Consider the following 19,286-nt stretch of genomic DNA (forward strand, 5'->3'; position numbering starts at 1 on the left):
TAATGCAAGATATTTGTAACTTTACGTTATATAATTAACATACTGGATTTTATTCATTAAATATCCTCTTTAGTGTAACAAACATTACTGGTATGGCTATATCTCCATTTTTAACATATTAACTAATCCATTTCTCATCTTGTATTGGTAGTCATAATACAGGCAGCCCCCAGTTAACGGCAGGGGTTCCGTTCTTGGGGGCCCGACGCCAAGCGAAATTCGCCTCTAACCAAAATTCAAATTGTTCATATACGGAACAAACCTTCGGTCTTAACATTAGGATTTACTAGCGCCAAGCTGGAAACCGGTAGAATTAAAATTACACTTGTGAGATCCAGGGACTATTGGCATCTATACCAGGTCACGGGGCATGTATACCCAGAATGCCCACGGCTACCTGTGACCCATCAGTTATTTTCCTACCGCCTTTAAGATAAGACGTGTTACTGTCTATCTGATTTAAAGCCGGTTTTTCAGTTTGCCCGTTTTTTATCCATTTCATTTTTAATTTCTTATTACCTTTTCTTTCTCCGAGTGTGCTCAGTGTGAGTGAAGAGTGTATAAGTGGTATGATGGAGAATTTTGTCTCAACATCGGGATCGTCTGCTGTTTCGAAAAGGAGACAAAGGAAATGCCCAGGAGTCAGTGGCTTTCCATGTTCTAGATTTCTAACTTCGGTGTCAATGGATCCTCATCCAACGTGTAGTAGGTGCAGGGAAAGCGTATGTACGATTACTAATCCATGTTCTGTTTGTCGCGGTTGGTCGGTGGAACAGTGGAAAAAGTTCTATGAGAAAAGCCAATACAAAAGGAAGGTGGTGACGCCATCTTTGGATGACCAAACCTTACCGGCTTCTTTTGTATCGGCAATAAACCAGGCTGCTCCATATGTTTCTCCACCTGCTTTTGATTTGTCCCATACCCCTTCGGTTTCTCCTAGCGGTTCAGTATCGGAAACGTCAGGAGGGGCCTTGGGTAATTTTATGAATAATATGCACTCTCCTTTGTTCCCAGCAAGTAGAGGGGGAGCACCGCCATCTTTGTTCCAGGCTCCTGCTCCCGAAGCGCGTAGGTTGGATGGTACATGGTCAGCGCTAGGCCTACCAGGCGTACCAACCTTGGATGGTTTGCTTGTGCATTATATGGCGTCACGGTTCCAGCAGGGTCCGGCAGCGCTGAATGTTCCTCATCCCCCTGGCTTGCAATTTATGGGAATTGATGCCGCGGCTACGCCATCAAACTCGATGTTTACAGCGATGCAGAACGTGGGAGGTAGTTTGGCAGCAAACGTGCGGTTGCCAGCAGAAACCTCAGAGTCTCTCCCTACGAGAGGGATGACGTCACAACATACGTCACACACCGATATGGCAGGCGTGATGACGTCACAGACTGCTTCTCGGCCTATTTTGCTGCACCCAGACTCTAATAAGCCTTTTGACTCGACAATGCAAACTGTAATGCAGAAATTACAGGATATAGAGAAGAGAATGGATAAGAGACAGAAAAGTGTGATTCGCCTTCTTCGTCTTCTTCCTCTAGTTCGGCGTCATCGCTAAGTCCGATAACGTCACGGCGAGCGCCAGTCAAGCGTTGGAGGAGGATTCAGGAGTTCGCGACTGATCATCGGGCTAAGAGGAGAAGAATCAATTCTTCTTCATCTTCAGACCAAGACTGTCGTATCCAAGTCAGCAGGAAGGTCGGGAAGTCGGTGGCTAGTAAGCACAAGGCTCGCAGGCGAAGCCGTTCGCAAGAATCCGAACAAGTGAGAGGCGCGACGGCCGATGCGGAGTTGCCAGTTCGGATCGCAAAAACTACGATACCGCTGGTAAAATTGACGTTGGCGGCGAAAGGTGCAGCAGAGGATAGAATGCAGGTCCCAGTTTCGCCCGTAAGGCCATTCAAAATACGTACGAAGGACGATAAGGCTCCTATTAAAAGTACAAAGAATAGGGAGTTGGCAACCTCGGCGGATACGTTCGTGGAAGGCAGTGTCCATCTGGATGAAAGGTCGAGGCCGAGTTCTCCGACGCTCGTAAACGATACTAATACTAATAGAGACGAAGTTATATCTGTCTAAAGAGAGCCTTCATCTTGGAGATCTAGACGAGATTCTCACTCTAGATCCGTGAGCAGAGAAAGAGTGAGGCGTTCTTGTTCCCCTGCTGACTATTCGGGATCAAGCCAACGGCGGCCAGCAAAGATCAAAGGGACCGCGGCCGTTGGGGCAGGCGGCCGTGGAATTCCGGGCCATCTGTCAGAAGATAGGGGCGAGACAACATCCCTTGTGACGGAGAATGGTACATTAGAGCCGGAGGAAGGAGAAAACCAAGAGTTTCTGGCCTTGTATGCAGAGGTGATTGATTTGATTTGTCAATTCAATAACCTTTCGGAGAAGACAGAAACACCGGCCAGTATGCTTCCGCCTGGAATTGACATGGCATTTGGATTAAAAAGGGATACCAAGGTGTTGTATGAATTGCCTTGTTCGAGTCATGCGGATTCTGTCTTGCAACACGTAAACGCAAAGATTGCAGGAAGGGATAATTCCTTAAAATCTAATAGATCATTTAAATTTATTCCCCCTCCAATGATAAGCAAAGGAAATATTATACGACACTGAAGGTCCCTTTGCTGTCTAGACAAGTGAACCCTAATGTTGTAAGATTAAGGCCTGGATTAACCTTGGATCAGGTTAAAATGGAGTGCCCTTCGATGACGTACCAAGAGGCTGCTACGTTAGAAGCAACAGCTGCTTCTGTCTTTCAGGCTGCTTCTTGGTTAGATCTTTGGTCAACAGCAGTGGCGAACATTGCATCCTTGGAAGTGACAAGAAAAGTAGTGGATGAATCATTGTTCATTAGATTACTACAGTCAGGTTCCAAGGCGATGCGTACCTGACAAACGTAAGTGCCAATGTTTGGGCAAATATCCTGCTAGTGAGGAGAGATGCTCATGTTGTGGGAAGGACTGATCATAGACCTATTCGCAACCAGGTACAACAAAAAGTTGGAAGTGTATTGTTCGGTAGTCCCAGACGCAGAGGCAGTAGCAGAAGATGCGCTACAACACCCTTGGGACAATCTGGACGTGTACGCATTTCCTCCATTTTGTTTAATCCGTCAGGTTCTGAACAGGGTAATGCGGTCTCAGAACCTCAAGATGACCCTGGTAGCTCCGTTATGGCCGAAGGCAGAGTGGTTTCCAGACCTACTGGAACTCCTAATAGATGTGCCGAGAGAGTTACCCCCATGGAGCAACCTACTGTGTCAGCCGCACATGGAGAGGTACCACCAGTCGGTGAAGTCCCTATCGCTTCACGGGTGGAGACTGTCAAGTATCTCCTCCGAGCGAGAGGGTTTTCGCAGAAAGCAGCAACTCAGATGGCAGGAAATATCAGAAAATCATCTGCGACAGTATACCAAGGAAAGTGGTCAGCATACTGTGATTGGTGTCGTAGAGGGAATTTGTCTCCACTCGGTACCACTATTCAGCAGTTAGCAGACTTTCTGATATATCTCAGAACAGAAAAGCATATGTCTGTATCTGCAGTGAAGGGGTACAGGGCGGCTCTAGCCTCAGTGTTACGAATGAAAGGAGTGGACATTTCGTCTTCATGGGAGTTGGCCATGCTGATGAGGAGCTTTGAACAGTCATGTCCACCAAAGGAGCTAAAAGCCCCAGATTGGGATCTGACCATGGTACTGAGTAGTCTGACAAAACCCCCCTACGAACCACTAAGGCAGTCCACGGATAGGAGCCTGACCCTGAAGACAGTCTTATTGGCCCTGGCTTCAACCAAAAGGGTGGGGGAGCTACATGACTTGTCATATCTCATAAAGCACTCGAGAGGTTGGAGGTCAATGGTATTTGAGTGTGTCCCAGAATTCGTGGCCAAGACCCAAAACCCAACAATAGTAGATTCGACTCCTTTACCATATCTTCCTTGGCAGACTTGTAGACAATGACAAAGATGAGATGCTTCTGTGCCCCGTCAGGGCACTAAGGGAGTACTTAAGAAGAACAAGGCACCTCAGGCCGGGGTGCCGGAGGTTGTTTGTAAGTACAGGACGGAACAAGAAGGAAGTGTCCAGGAATACAATATCGTTTTGGCTAAGGGAGACGATCAGAGATGCTTATATGGCAGAAGACTGAGGGTCAGATAGCCAGGTGGGAGCTAGAGCTCATGACATCAGGGGCTTGAGTGCTTCTCTGGCATTTAAGAAGAACATGTTTGTGGATAAAATTCTGAAAGCTGGTGTGTGGAAACGCCAAACAACTTTCACCTCTTTTTATTTGAAAGACGTTGCCCATAGATCCTTGGACACTTTTTCCTTGGGTCCAGTGGTGGCGGCCCAACAAGTGATATAGCTCATCCAGTACCACTGGCCGGTCAGTTTGTGTCTAGTCTAAGATGAAGGTATGAAAGTAGAATGAATGGGATGACTGTTCTTTTTTCTTTACTACTTTCTTCCTACACCTTTAACTACGGGCAATATGAAGGAGAGTACCGTCATGTGCTGGAACGAACTAGATGCAGGTGAGGTGGTCAGCCATACTGTGAAGCTATCTTAGGTAATGATATACTTTTCAGTAGCAACACACCCCTCTAGATAATAGGGAAGAGAGGGGTGAAGGTGGATCCAGTTGCAAGGGACAAGAGTAAACCATAGAATGGTATCAACACCCAGTGAGGGAAACCAATAGATTCGCTTATATCTTTGGTTCTAGGTTCATTGTCCATTCTCTTAGAATTTCCCTATATATTTGGAAATGGATAAGGTAGCAAACTCCCAGTCAGTTGTAGAGACTTACCTCCCTCCAATAAGTAAGTCTATCCTAATGTTAAGACAGAAGGTTTGTTCCGTATATGAACAAATACCAAATTTGTAACTAATTTGTATTTTTCATAACTAACAAACCTGAGGTCTTAACAGGTAAAGGCCCACCTCGAACCACCCCTCTAGCAGTCTAAACTGGGTTAGAAATATAACTAGTGGGTCACAGGTAGCCGTGGGCATTGTGGGTATACATGCCCCGTGACCTGGTATAGATGCCAATAGTCCTTGGATCTCACAAGTGTTATTTTATTTCTACCGGTTTCCAGCTTGGCGTTAGTAAATCCTAATGTTAAGACCTCAGGTTTGTTAGTTATGAAAAATACAAATTAGTTACAAATTTGGTATATTTAACAGGTGTCACAATCCACCTTAGACTTGTTAATGATGCCTTAGACAGTGTCATGGCCAGGTATTTTGCTTTAATATGTAATTACTTTTGAGACAGCGCCATTGAAGTTTAGAAGCCAACCCCTTTGGTCTGCTGAAATGGAAGTAATATCTTTAGAAAAGAAAGTATTAATAATTTTTCTTTATCATTCATATTTTAGTAAACTAATGATTGATGAAGATTACATATTTTTGCTAAGGCCACTTATAGTTCAATAGATCTAAACTGAGAGATTGTTTTTGCCCTTGGGTAAGAGCCCTGTTGCCTCTTCTACCAGTATCCAGTTGTTCATATATGAAACAAACCTTCGGTCTTAACAATAGGATTTACTAGTGCCAAGCTGGAAACCTGTAGAATTAAAATTAAACTTGTGCGATCCAGGGAATATTGGCATCTATACCAGGTCACGGGGCATGTATAGGACGTGTTCTCTGTCTATCTGTTTAAAGCTGGTTTTAGTTTGCCCGTTTTTATCCATTTCACTTTCATTTTTCTTATTAATTCTCTTTCTCTGAGTGGGCTCAGTGTGGGTGTGAGCTGTAAGTGGTGAGATGGAGTGTTTTGTATCGCCGTCGGGATCTTCTTCCGTTTCGAAGACAAGACAAAGGAAATGCCCTGGAGTCTGTGGCTTTCCGTGTTCGAGATTCCTAACTTCGGTGTCGATGGATCCTCATCCAACGTGTAGTAGGTGCAGAGAAAATGTATGTACAATTACTAATCCTTGTTCTGTTTGTCGTGGTTGGTCGGTGGAACAGTGGAGGAAGTTTTATGAGAAAGGCCAGTACAAACAAAAGAAAGGACTTGACGCCATCTTTGGATGACCAAGCGTTGCCGGCTTCTTTTGTATCTCCTCCTGCCTTTGATTTGTCCCATACCCCTCTGGTTTCTCCTAGTGGTTTGTTATCAGAAACTCCAGGAGGGGTTTTGGGTAATTTGATGCATAATATTTACGCTCCGTTGTTCCCAGCAGGGAGGGGGGGAGCATCGCAATCTTTGTTCCAAGTGCTTGCTCCCGATTCGAACAGGATAGAAGGAAGTGGGCGGCGCTAGGCCTTCCAGGCGTACCAACCTTGGAAGGTTTGCTGTTGCATTATGTGGCGTCACGGTTCCAGTAGAATCCGGCAGCGCTGAATATTCCTCATCCCCTGGGCGTGCGATCTATGGGAAATAATGCCGCGGCTACGCCAACAACTTCAATGTTTACGGCGATGCAGAAGGTTTGGGGTAGTTTTGCTGCAAACGCTGGGATGCCAGCAGCAGCAGCCCAGTCTCTCCTTACAAGATTGGTAATGTCACACACCGACATGGCAGACGCGATGACGTCACAGCCTACTGCTTCTCAGTCTGCTTCGTTGCCTCTGGACTCAAATACGCTTTCTGACTCAGTAGTACACACTGTAATGAAGAAATTACAGGATCTAGAGAAGAAAATTAATAAGAAAGACAAAAATAAAAGGCGTGATTCGTCGTCTTCTTCGTCTTCTTCCTCTAACTCTGCGTCATCGCTAAGTTCGATGACGTCACGACGTGTACTAGCCAAGCGTTGGAGGATGTGGGATTTTGCGAATGATCCTCGGGCCAAGAGGAGAAGAGTGAATTCTTCATCTTCGGGCCAGGTCTGTCACATCCCAGTCAGCAAGAAAGGCAAGAAGTTAGTGGCTGGTAAGCTCAAAGCTAGAGGACGAAGCCGTTTACAAGAGTCCGAACGAGCGAGCGAGTCGGCGGCTGATGGGAGAACGGCCGACGTGGAGTTGCCAATATAGATTACAAAGAGTCAAAGAAAGACTAGCGAAATCGACGTTAGGGGCGAAAAGTGCAGAAAAGGATAGAGCACAGATACCGGTTTCTCCTGTAAGACCGTTTAAAATACGGAGAAAAGATGATAAGGCTCCTATTAAAAGGTCGAAAAATTGCAAGTTGGCAACTTCGTCTGATATGTTGGTGGAAGGCGTTGTCCGCCAAGTTGAAGGATCAAGGCAGAATTTGCTGACGGTCGTTCGAGACGATGTTAATCGTCATGGAGAGGAAGTGAGCTCGGTTTTGAGAGAGCATTCATCTTGGAGGTATAGGCGAGATTTTCGCTCTAGATCCGAGAACAGAGGAGTGAGGCTGTCTTGTTCTCCTGCTGACTGTTCGGGATCAAGCCGTCGGCAGTCATCAGAGATCAAAGAGGCCGCGCCCAGACGTTTGTCAGGGGATAGGAGTGAGATAGCGTCTCCTGTGGCTGAGCACAGTACGCTAGAACCGGAGGAAGGAGAAAACCAAGAGTTTCTGGCTTTGTATGGGGAGGTGATTGATTTGATTCGTCAATTCAATAACCTTTCTGAGAGAACGGAAACACCTGCCAGTATGCTTCCTCTGGGGATTGACATGGCGTTTGGGGTGAAAAAGGATACCAAGGTGTCATATGAATTGCCTTGTTCAAATCATTTTACAACATGTAAACGCACGGATTGCGGGAAGGGATAATTTTTTAAGATCAAATAGATCGTTAGGGTTTATCCCTCCTCCAATGATGAAACATAGAAAATATTATACGACACCGACGGTTCCTTTACTATCTAGACAAATTAACCCAAATGTGGTAAGGTTGAGGCCTGGATTAACCTTAGATGTGGTAAGGTTAAGGCCTGGATTAACCTTAGATCAAATGAAAATGGAATGCCCTTCGATAACTTGCTAAGAGGCTGCTACGTTAGAAGCAACAGCTTCTTCTGTCTTTCAGACTGCTGCTTGGCTGGATCTTTGGTCGACAGCAGTTGCGAAGATTGTATCCTCAGAGGTGACGAGGAAGGTAGTGGATGAATCAATGTTCATTAGATTACTACAATCAGGTGCCAAAGCAATTGCGTACTTGACAAATTTAAGTGCCAATGTTTGGGCAAATATCCTGTTAATGAGGAGGGACACTTAACGATAGATTGGTACAGCAGGCAGTTAGGAAAACATCCAGCAGTCAGGCTAATCCTATGGAGGTAAGGCAACAGCAAATACCTCAGAAGAAGCCAGTGAGAAATAGCATCCCTAATAGAGTAACAAGACCCTCTTCCCCAAAGAAGTTAACTCATCGGCCCTTTCACAATAGAAATAACAGAGGAAGGGGGATTAGGGGAAGAGGAAGGGGCTCAAGACGATAGGATAGGTGCCTCTCATTACTCAGCCACACCAGTTGGGGGTTGCCTGGCAAATCACTGGAAGGTGTGGCAGGAACTGGGAGCAGAGCAGTGGGTGGTGGATGTTCTCAGAGTCGGGTATTTGATTCCATTTGAAGTATCCCCTCCCCTGACAGAACAGCCATTACCTCACCTCGCTTATGCTCAAGAACCTCAGAAGGCTTTTATTCTGCTAGAGGAAGTGAAGAAGATGATGGAAAAAGGGGCTGTGGAACAAGTATCCATTCTGTCAAAGGGGTTTTATAGCAGAATTTTCCTTGTACCCAAAGCCAACGGGGACTGGAGGGCAGTAATAGACCTGTCAACTTTGAATCTGTTTATAAGAAAAACCAGATTCAAAATGGAAACTCCAAAGACTGTTCTACAAGCAGTCAGGATCAAGGACTTTATGCTGACAATTGACTTGAAAGACTCTTGTAAGGAACTGAAAGCCCCAGATTGGGATTTGACCATGGTACTGAGTAGTCTGACAAAACCCCCCTACGAACCACTAAGGCAGTCCACAGATAGGAGCCTGACCCTGAAGAGTGTCTTCTTATTGGCCCTAGCTTCAACCAAAAGGGTGGGGGAACTACATGGCCTGTCATGTATTGTAAAGCACTCGAGAGGTTGGAAGTCAATGGCATTCGAGTTTGTGCCAGAATTCGTGGCCAAAACTCAAAACCCATCAATAGTAGACGGCAGATTTGACTTTTTCCATACCTTCTCTGGCAGATTTTGTAGATGATGACAAAGTTGAGATGCTTCTGTTTTCCGTCAGGGTAATAAGAGAGTACTTAAGGAGGACAAGGCAACTAGGCCGGAGTGCCAGAGTTGCTTCGTAAGTACAGGACGGAACAAAAAGGAAGTGTCCAGGAATACAATATCATTTTGGCTAAGAGAAACGATCAGGAATGCCTACATGACAGAAGACAGGGGGTCAGATAGCCAGGAGAGGGCTAGGGCTCATGACATCAGAGGCTTGAGTGCTTCTTTGGCATTCAAGAAAATATGTCTGGAGAGAATTCTGAAAGCTGGTGTTTGGAAACGCCAAACGACTTTCACTTCCTTTTATTTAAAAGACGTTGCACATAGATCCTTGGGTACCTTTTCCTTGGGTCCAGTGGTGGTGGCCCAGCAAGTGGTATAGCTCATCCAGTACCCCTGGCGGGTCAGTTTGTGTCTAGTCTAAGATGAAGGTATGAAAGTAGAATGAATGGGATGACTGGCCTTTTTTTCTTTACAACTTTCTTTCTACTCCTTTACCCACAGGCAGTATGAAGGAGAGTACCATAATAAGCTGGAATGGACTAGATGCAGGTGAGGTGGTCAGCCATACTGTAAAGTTATTAGAGTATATAGTAGTATACTTTTCAGTAGCAACACACCCCTCTCGGTAATAAGGAAGGGAGAGGTGATGGTAGATCCAGATACAAGGGACAAGAGTGGTTTATGAGAAAGGGGGGTCCTCTATTTCCCCATAGTTTATAAACCATGGCATGATACCAGCACCCAGTGAAGGAAACCATTAGATTTCCTTATATCTTTGGTTCAAGGGTTTATAGTCCATTCTCTTGGAATACTCCTAATATTTGGAAATGGATATATGTGGCAAACTCCCAGTCAGTTAGAGACTTACCTACCTCCCTCCAATAAGTAAGTCTATCCTATCGTTAAAACTGAAGGTTTGTTTCGTATATGAACAGATGACAAATTTGTAACTAATTTGTATTTTTCATAACTAACAAACCTGAGGTCTTAACTGTTAAAGGCCCACCTTGAACCACCCCTCTAGCAGTCTAAACTGTGTTAGAAGTATAACGGGCTGGTCACACGACGCCGAAGGCATTCTGGGTATACATGCCCCGTGACCTGGTATAGATGCCAATAGTCCCTGGATCGCACAAGTTTAATTTTAATTCTACCGGTTTCCAGCTTGGTGCTAGTAAATCCTATTGTTAAAGACCTCAGGTTTGTTAGTTATGAAAAATACAAATTAGTTACAAATTTGTCTTTTTTAAATACCTTATTATTTGAGATGAATCTTACCTATTGTTAAAGATAGCTCACATCTCCACGCCGATAGGCGAGTCGGCATTCAAACAAAAGAAAAAAAGATCGCTTGTCTGACCTGGAAGACTTTCTAGTTCACCTGTTCTCCACCAGGTGTGTTCGAATGTCTTAGCTCTAGGCAGAATTCTCCTTATCGCCATTAGGTCTAGGTGAATGTTGGTATTTGGTGAAACTTGGCTGTTTTTCTCATATCACAGTACTGTAAATTTAATCATCCTAGGATGACCTCCACTGGAAGCAACTCAACCAATATCAGGTTATATAGGAATGATTATTGTGTAACAAGAATGCCTAAATTTGAGATAGATCAACATAATGTTTGTACTAGCTGCAGGGGTACATAGTGTGATCTAGAGAGGTGGGAGGAATGCAAGGATTGGCCTAAGGATATTATGTTCTAAAGTATTAGATATAGGAAAAGAAGGGAAGCAGATAGACTGCGGAAGCAGTTAATTAGGTTGGGGCATAAAGCTACCTTTTCTCCCATTCCTGTTGAGCCTTCGCCTGCAGTTACCCCTACTCAAACTAATATACTGATAATGATAGTACTAGTGTTTCCTCTGTAGCTCCGACTTCTGCTCCACTTTCAGTTCGGGAAAAGCGTATCGAGAAATTTGAACAGGATGTAAGTCTTATTTTAGATTCCGTTAAAAGTTTAACTGGATTTATGATAACAAACCGTTCCGAGTCCCTTCATAGTGAACATTCTTTTTCGCGTTCCCCTTGTAGAGATAAGGTGTTGGTGCCTTTGCCCGTATGTAGCCCGAGCCTAGGACTCCCCTGTGACAGTTGGAAAAGTCAGCTGCTAAGGAACCGGGTCGGTTCTCGAGGCGACGGGGTTCTGTGCTCTCCGACTCCTACCTCTCCTTTTTCATGCTCTCACGCGCAATCACGCTCAACGCATTTGCCGAAAGATTGTTTTGGCAAGCGTAAGTCTTTGCACAGTATTTTGACCTCACCTTCATCCAGAATTAGCAATGAGGTTTCTAGACCCGACAAGAGTAAGAATTTAGATACTATAGACTTTATTAATAATGATATCCCTGTAGTGGGCTGTTCTAATTCTTGTACATTGACTCAATCAATTGTTGAACCTATTCTACGTCTCGGTCTAAATCTTTTCTCGGCTATTCCTAGGTCTTCTACTGTTGGAGAGTCTCATGTGGACTCTGCTAATGTCTCTCTTTCTTCCTTCTATGGTTACAGATTCTACTGTTGTTTCCAAACTAGATGCTATTCTAGTTGCTTTATCCTCTAAAGAGGTGTCGTCTGGGATTGTTCCCAAGCTGCATGAGATGGATTAAGACGAAGTGGTACAGTTCAGTGTCGACGAATCTTCTCTGCCTCTTACAAGTCCCATTTTTTTTTGCCGACGAGTATCCCCTCTGCTTCGGCTTGGTCAACTGGTGTCGATGCTAGTAGACAACTGCAGAATACTTTTCCCGGAGGCTCTATGCCTATCGAGCCAAATTTTCGTTGCGAGGAGTCTGCTGCTGTTGTCTCGAATCCGCAACTAGTGGAAGAAGAGCTCGAGTCGGAAGAGTCTCCTTCAGTCTTTCGGCGCTTGCTGGAACATTGCTCTTTTCATTATTCTCATTTGGTGGAGGAAAGAAATTCTGTGGAGACTAGGTCGTTTTTGTCCAACAGCATTTCGACTCCCATTAAGTCTTTGAAGAAACCTAAGCATTTGCCTTCAATTACAAGACCTTTTGACAAAATATCTTGTCTTCTGGCGTACAAAGCTTCTTGTAAGTCTGCCAGCTCTAGTATTCCGGAGTTTTTGAAATCGCGGAGAATCAATTATTACGACACAGGTTCGTTACCGGCGCTGGAACTGTCCTTGGTCGACGATGCTGATTTCCTTGCATGTCTCAATCCTATGAAAAGATGTGCTTTTGAGACTGGTAAGGTGCTTTGGTCTAATACAGAGGCAGAGACTTTGTCCAAGTCTTTGTTTAGAATTATTGAGGTTTTGTCTTTTGCGGAACTTTCGCTAAGTACTATTGCCGCTTCTCTGCGTCACCTTAAAGACTTTCTGATGCCAGTGGGTATCAAAACTTGGGAAGAGTCTTTAGATTTTTTTGTCTTGCCTGGATAAGGCTATTTCAGATGTGGCAGGCGAATGTTCTCATGCTTTCACTAATTCTATCTTGAAGAAAAGAGAACAATTGTGCTAAGGTCCCTCCTTCTCAGGAGATGCTGCAGTTATGAGTTCTCCTGTGGACCGCCTTCTGAATCCATCTTTATTTAAGGCAATGAGGGAAGATATTTCCGTACAGGAAAATAGGGAATTTATCAGAAAATCTTTTAAAGCGGGGAATAAAAGATCTACTCCTTTGCCTTCTGGCCCTCCGGTAAAAATTTGTCCTTCCTCATCTCGTGAACAGCCTTCAGCTGCCAAGCCTTTTCGTAGGTCCTTACTAAGCTCCAATAAAAACAAAACTGCTAAGTTTTTTTAGAAAGAAATGAATCTTTATGCCCTCAGGTTCCAGTAGGAGGTCAACTGCAGATCTTCTGGCATGTTTGGAGAGACTTAGGAGCAGAACCTTAGGTGGTGGAGGCACTGAAGGAAGGTTACAAAATTCCCTTTCTGTCTCCGCCTCTGTCGTCGTCTCCAATTGCTCTTCCAGCTTATCGTCATCAACAGGAGAAGTTTCTTATACTTCAGAAAGAGGTGGTATCATTACTAGAGAAGAAAGCGATAGAGCAGGTGTCGGGAAACTTGGCGGGGTTTTACAAGTCTTTTTCTGGTGCCCAAGACATCTGGAGGGTGGCGTCCAGTACTGGGAGTGTCGAGACTCAACAAGTTCATTCATCTAATTCCAATCTCCATGGAATCATCCAGCACAGTACTAGTGGGAGTACAGAAGAACAGCTGGATGATGTCGATGGACATGCAAGATGCTTATTTCTACATTCCAATAAATCCCCAGTCTCGCAAGTTCATGCGTTTTGTCTTCAGCCTGTGCACAGCACCACAGGTATTCACGAGGATTTTAGCACCAGTAGGGGGGATGGTGTCACTTGTTAGGAGTGAGAATTCTGCTCTATTTAGACGACTGGCTAATGTTGGCCAACTCTTACAAGGGAATTCTGAGGGCCAAGGATCTGTTACTTTGCCTGGCTCAATCACTGGGCATATTGATAAATTTTCAGAAGTCTGCTTTGATTCCGAATCAGACCATTTTCTATCTAGGGATGAGGATGGACACTCAGTTTTCAGGCTTTTCCATTGGAGAAACGGATAGACAATTTTTTATTGCTTCTAGGAAATTTTCAGTCCTTAAGGGAGCTTCCAGCAAGGCAATGGCAGAATCTTGGGACAGGAAGTCCCTGCCAGACTCCCATTTAATTTGTCCCAGCAAGTCTTTGGGAGACGTTAGCATGGTGGAAGGATCGTCAAAGACTGGGAACAGGGTCATTCCTAAGAGTAGTGAGACCAGACCTAACCTTGTTTTCAGATGTTTCAATGACAGGCTGGGGAGCATGCCTGGGAGGCCATCAGATGTCTGGGGAATGGTCACCGAAAAAGAGGGAATTGCACATAAACAATCTAGAACTATTGGCAGTATGGAAGTCCCTCCTTCAGTACAAACAAATAGCCAGAGGAAAGGTAGTAGCAGTATTTTCGGACAATACCACCTCGTTGGCGTACATCAGAAACCAGGGCGGAACAAGATCAAAGTCAATGTTTCTGATAGTGGAGATGTTTCTTTGGGCAGAAGCCAGGAACATAGTATTGGTTCCACAGTTCATATCAGGGAAAAACGATGTTTTGGTAGATCAATTGAGTAGGAAGGGACAAGTCCTACCCATGGAATTGCCTTTACATCCGCAAGTCTGCCAGTCTCTGTGGAGTCTATGGGGAGCTCCAAATGTGGACTTCCTTGCAACAGCAATGAACAAGAAACTCCCAGTCTATTGCTCTCCATGCCAGGACCCTCAGGCTTGGGCAGTAGATGCATTTCTTCAAGATTGGTCCAACCCAGATGCATATGCTTTTCCTCCATTTGCAACAATAAGAAAAGTGCTGAACAAGTTTCAAGAAATAAATCATTGCAGAATGACACTAGTAGCTCTTTGGTGGCCTCAGAGAGAATGGTTTTTGGACCTTCTAGCATTTTCAGTGGATCTCCTTCGTGTTCTTCCTTTAAGGAAGGATCTACTCAGAAAACCGAATTCCAAGCAGTTCCACCAAAGCCTCCGCATGCTACACTTAATCGCTTGGAACCTCTCAACCATCTCCTTCAAGCGACAGGGTTTTCTAAAGTATCTCAGAAGTCTATCCTTAAATCAAGACGAACAACAACCTTGGCCTTGTATCAGAGACAATGGGTTGTGTACTGCTCCTGGTGTTGTTCTAGAGGGATTTCCAGCACCTGTACCTCTGTAAACAACATAATAAAGTTCTTTTGATATCTTAGATATATGTAGTAAGACGCTTTCTGTAGCTGCTATTTGAGGATATAGATCCATGCTTTCATCAGTGCTACTGTATGTACAATTCGATATTCCTAACGATCCAGATCTTAAGGTGGTGTTGAGATCATTTGAAATTGAAGTCCCCAAAGTTCAGTATCAATCACTTTCTTGGAACTTAAATGTAGTGCTAAAATTCTTATCTGCAGATCCGTTTGAACCTTTGTAAATTGCTTCTTTGAAGTTTCTAACCATGAAGACGCTCTTTTTTGGTAGCACTAGCAACAGCCAAGAGTAAGCGAGTTACAAGCATTCTCAAATAAGGTAGGCTTTTGTAAAGGAGATGCTGTTTTATCATTTATGCCCTTGTTCAGGGCTAAGAATGATGTCAAGGATAAACTTCTACCTAGAACGGTAAGAATTCCAAATTTGACCTCATTGGTGGGGAATGAAGAATCAGCCCTCTGTCTGGTTAGAGCTATTAAGATTTATTTAGATAGATTAAAGCCTGTGAGGTGCAGAGTTAATAATTTATTTTGTAGTGTTAGGAAACTTAACACTCCTTTATCTAAGAATACAATGTCATTTTTTTGTTAAATATTTAATAAGACTAGCACATGGAAAACTAAACCCAGATATCTTACCTTTGTTGAAGGTAAATATACATAGTGGAAGAGTAGTTGCTGCTACTTTTAGTTTTTCAAAGAATTTGTCTCTTGAGGATGTAATAAATGCAGCTCAGTGGAATTGTGATGCGGTTTTTGCTGCTTAAAGATGTAGAAATCACGTTTGAAAACTGTAAAGCCCTAACCCTCTAGTAATGGTGGGTAAAGTTTTCCTGAACCAAAAGAAAGAGCAATCTTTTAGGCTCTATGTTAATCCAGGGTGTTGGTTTTTTGGGGAGCATGAAGGTACATTTGTTGTACTGGAGCATACCTTTGTATCATAGATATGTACTTTATATTTGACTGTCGTTTTTGGGGGCTTTCGAACCCAGGCATGGGTCCCACCACACCACTAATATTCATTCTGACTGAAAATGAAGTGGTTTTCTCCACAAGGCCGCTCTTGATTACACACACATGAGAGCCTTGCACCCTGAAGGGAATCCACCTTCTGGCAGCAGTGTTATCCAGGAAGGATTCCTGATCTGGTAAGAATGTTTCGAGTTTCATACAAGAAACTCTTAGCTCGCTTGGCTGAGCGGAATTTGTCTAGCTGCACTACCCACCATCCTTTATCTCAATGTAGGAATCAGCTAACTTTTAACAGTAGGTAAGGTTCATCTCAAATAATATAAATGTTCATGATACAATTTATTATTTGGATACTTACCTACTGTTAAAGTAGACCCCACCCAGCCTCTCCACATTTAGTGGGCCGTCAAGGAGAATTCTGACTAGAGCTAAAACATTCGAACACACCTGGTGGAGAACAGGTGAACTAGACAGTCTTCCAGGTCAGCCAAGTGATCTTTTTGTTGTTGTTTGTATGCCGACTTGCCTATCGGCGTGGAGATGTGAGCTAACTTTAACAGTAGGTAAATAACCAAATAATAAATTTTATCATGAAAATTTATATTTTATAACACATGAATAAAAAATGTGTAGTTTAAAGATTTTAACATGGTCTGCTGAGCATAAGCATTCACATATTGTGATTGTAATTTTATATGTAAATAAAATGAGAAATCGCATTTATAAATGTGACAGTTATTTTGTTACCTTTGACAGGCGATATGTAGGTGGGCCAAACCTACTAAACCATGAAGTTTAAAAGATTTAGCTCTTTAAGTTACTCTTTAGATAAGCCCTAATGCCCAGTCTAGCTGAGAACTTATGCACCAAAAAGAATGACTTTTTGTTTTAACTTACTGAGAACAATAGTCATTAGTGAAATTATGAGTTATGATAGATCTTATTTACAATAATAATATTTTTTCATATCTGTATGTCATACATGTTTCAGAAGAAAATGTTATAAGAAACAATGAATGGTAATGTCTGATTTTTGTTAATTTAAATGAAAAATTTTCTAAATAAAATGAATTTTAAATGAAAAACTTTCCAAATAACATGCTATGTAATAGTACATGCAAAATTTGAAGGTATGAATTATAAAAATATAACAGTAAATATACAGCCTTAAAAGTAACAACCAAATAGAATGGAGATCGGTGAAATTGTATTAAAGAGAGGATATTGCAGAATACTGGATAAAATATACTATGAAAAAAAATTCAAATTTAAGTAAATCATAACCTAATGAATGAAAATGAGGAGAAAACCTGAAATAAAGAGCAAAGAACTGCAAAATATTATAAATTGTTTAGGAAATGAATTGTGGAAGACTGAAAGTTCCAATATACATAATAGAATAAGAGCAATAGAAGTTACTCTGTTGACAATTATAAGAAAATGTCATAAGAAATAATGAATGGTAACCGATTTTTATTACTCAATGAAAATAACCAAATGGAAAGGAGATTGAGTTTATGGATTAGGATTCATAAGTCAGTTTAATAAAGTACTGTCCCAAATATTGCCTCACTGGGAGATGGCTGAGGACTTAAAGGGGTGATTTAAAAGTTGAGAGAGAAGTGGCAATGGTTTTTCTCAAGGAGGTAAACAACCTATCAGTTTATATCCATTGAACTATAGTCGCTAAACTGTAAATAACAGTATTCTTGATAGTTTTACTGACAGAACAGTTGTGCAGTGTATGTACTACATTTTTATGGTAATCAAACTTTTCTTAACCACTAGATCAAGTGAGCAGAGAATGTCTAATTGTATGATTGGAAAATTGATAGTAAAGCTACAACAGGGTATGAAAAGACCACTTGTTCTTATCTGCAGTATGCTGGAGAAAAGTTTTATTTTGAAGTGTTTAAGGGTGGTGACTTACAAATTGTTGAATCAATGCTTCTTGATAACCATAGTTTTCAGATGCTTTTATATAGCATTAGTAATGACTTCTAGCTGTGGAGAAATGTATCCCTTTGAAATCACTAAATGGACACCTAGTAAGGGGTAGTGCCATCAGTGCACCTCATGCTATGCACTGTAGGTATTGCTTCAGGTTCTGTACAGCGTCCCTTTGGTCCCAAGCTGCAACCTCTTTCATTCTTAATACTGTACCTATGTTCGTGTTGTCTGTCTAGTAGAGGGGTGGGTAATGCCATCAGTGCATGTCATAGGGTGCACTGTAGGCTTCACTAAAGGTTCTTTGCAGTGTCTCATCGGCCCCTTTCACTGTACCACCATTCATATTATCTTTCTTCCATCTTGCTGTCGATCCTCTCTTAACAATTTCATAGTGCAACTGCAAGGTTCTTCTCCTGTTACACATACTCTTTAATTTTCTTTCCAGCACTGAATGACCTCATAGGTCCCAGTGCTTGGCCTTCGGCCTAAACACTTTATTCCATTCCATTCATGATCTCTGTCTTCCATCTTACTTTCCACTCTCTCCTAACAATTATTTCATAGTGCAGCTGCAAAGTTTTCCTCTTGGTGACACTTTTAAATCCTTTTTACTCTCATTTTCTCTTTCAGTGTTGAATGATTTCATAGGTCCCAGCACTTAGCTTATGTCCTAAATTCTGTTTCATTCTATTCCCCATGAAATTACATTTTTAATATTGTTTTCAGGTTTTAAACACTCAGGGGGCAACCGTAACTGGACAAGGAGGAAAACAGTTCATTTTACAGAAGAGTGGAGTAGCTGGATCACAACCTCAGATTGTTACTTTAGTTAAGACTAGTAAAGGTCTTACTCCTGTAAGTACAAGAATCTGGCTAATTGTGGTATTTGTAATTGCAATAATTGTTGCTACTGTCATCCTCAGATAGTAGTTTTTTCTTTGTCTTTCACAGAGATAAGATTAATCTTTCTTTAAAGTACACCCAGTAGTCATAAGTTTTTTAAGTACACTCGGTGCCCCTTGCGAATAGCTAAAATCCATGAATACTTAAAACTCTTCTAAAAATGCTTAAAACTACCTATTTTCATACATTCAACTTCCCTGTCAGATATATACTTAGCTATCGACTCCGTCATCCCCGACAGAAATTCAAATTTCGCGGCACTCGCTACAGGTAGGTCAGGTGATCTACCGCCCTGCTCTGGGTGGCAGGACTAGGAACCATTCCCGTTTTCTATCAGATTTTCTCTGTCGCCGGTGGTGTCAACATTTTTGTTACTACCTCCTGACTGGAATTCTTTTTTCAACGCTTTTGATCTTCTTTCGACCGATTTTTGGTGACGTACTTGGATCGTTGTTTGGCATTCGCTATCGTGGAACTGTTTTTGGATTTGGCTTTGGATTTTTCTTGAATATGTCTGACTCTAGTGTTGGTTTCATAGTGTGTGTGAATGAGGGCTGTAAGGTGAGGATTCCGAAGGCTTCGGTAG

At 42.7% G+C, this 19,286-nt stretch overlaps 1 protein-coding gene across 5 annotated transcripts in view; it reads left to right on the forward strand.

The window, feature by feature from the left end:
* Positions 1–19,286, forward strand: part of LOC135198166 (host cell factor 2-like) — a 167,723-nt gene that overhangs the window by 55,596 nt on the left and 92,841 nt on the right. For all 5 annotated transcript variants that reach the window (XM_064225674.1, XM_064225676.1, XM_064225678.1 and 2 more), the window contains exon 10: positions 18,524–18,652. In XM_064225674.1, the coding sequence (XP_064081744.1) occupies positions 18,524–18,652 (129 nt within the window). The remainder of the gene's footprint in view (positions 1–18,523; positions 18,653–19,286) is intronic.

This window comes from Macrobrachium nipponense, chromosome 21, assembly GCF_015104395.2.
Source record: "Macrobrachium nipponense isolate FS-2020 chromosome 21, ASM1510439v2, whole genome shotgun sequence".
In the NCBI taxonomy this organism is placed as follows: Eukaryota; Metazoa; Arthropoda; class Malacostraca; order Decapoda; family Palaemonidae; genus Macrobrachium; species Macrobrachium nipponense.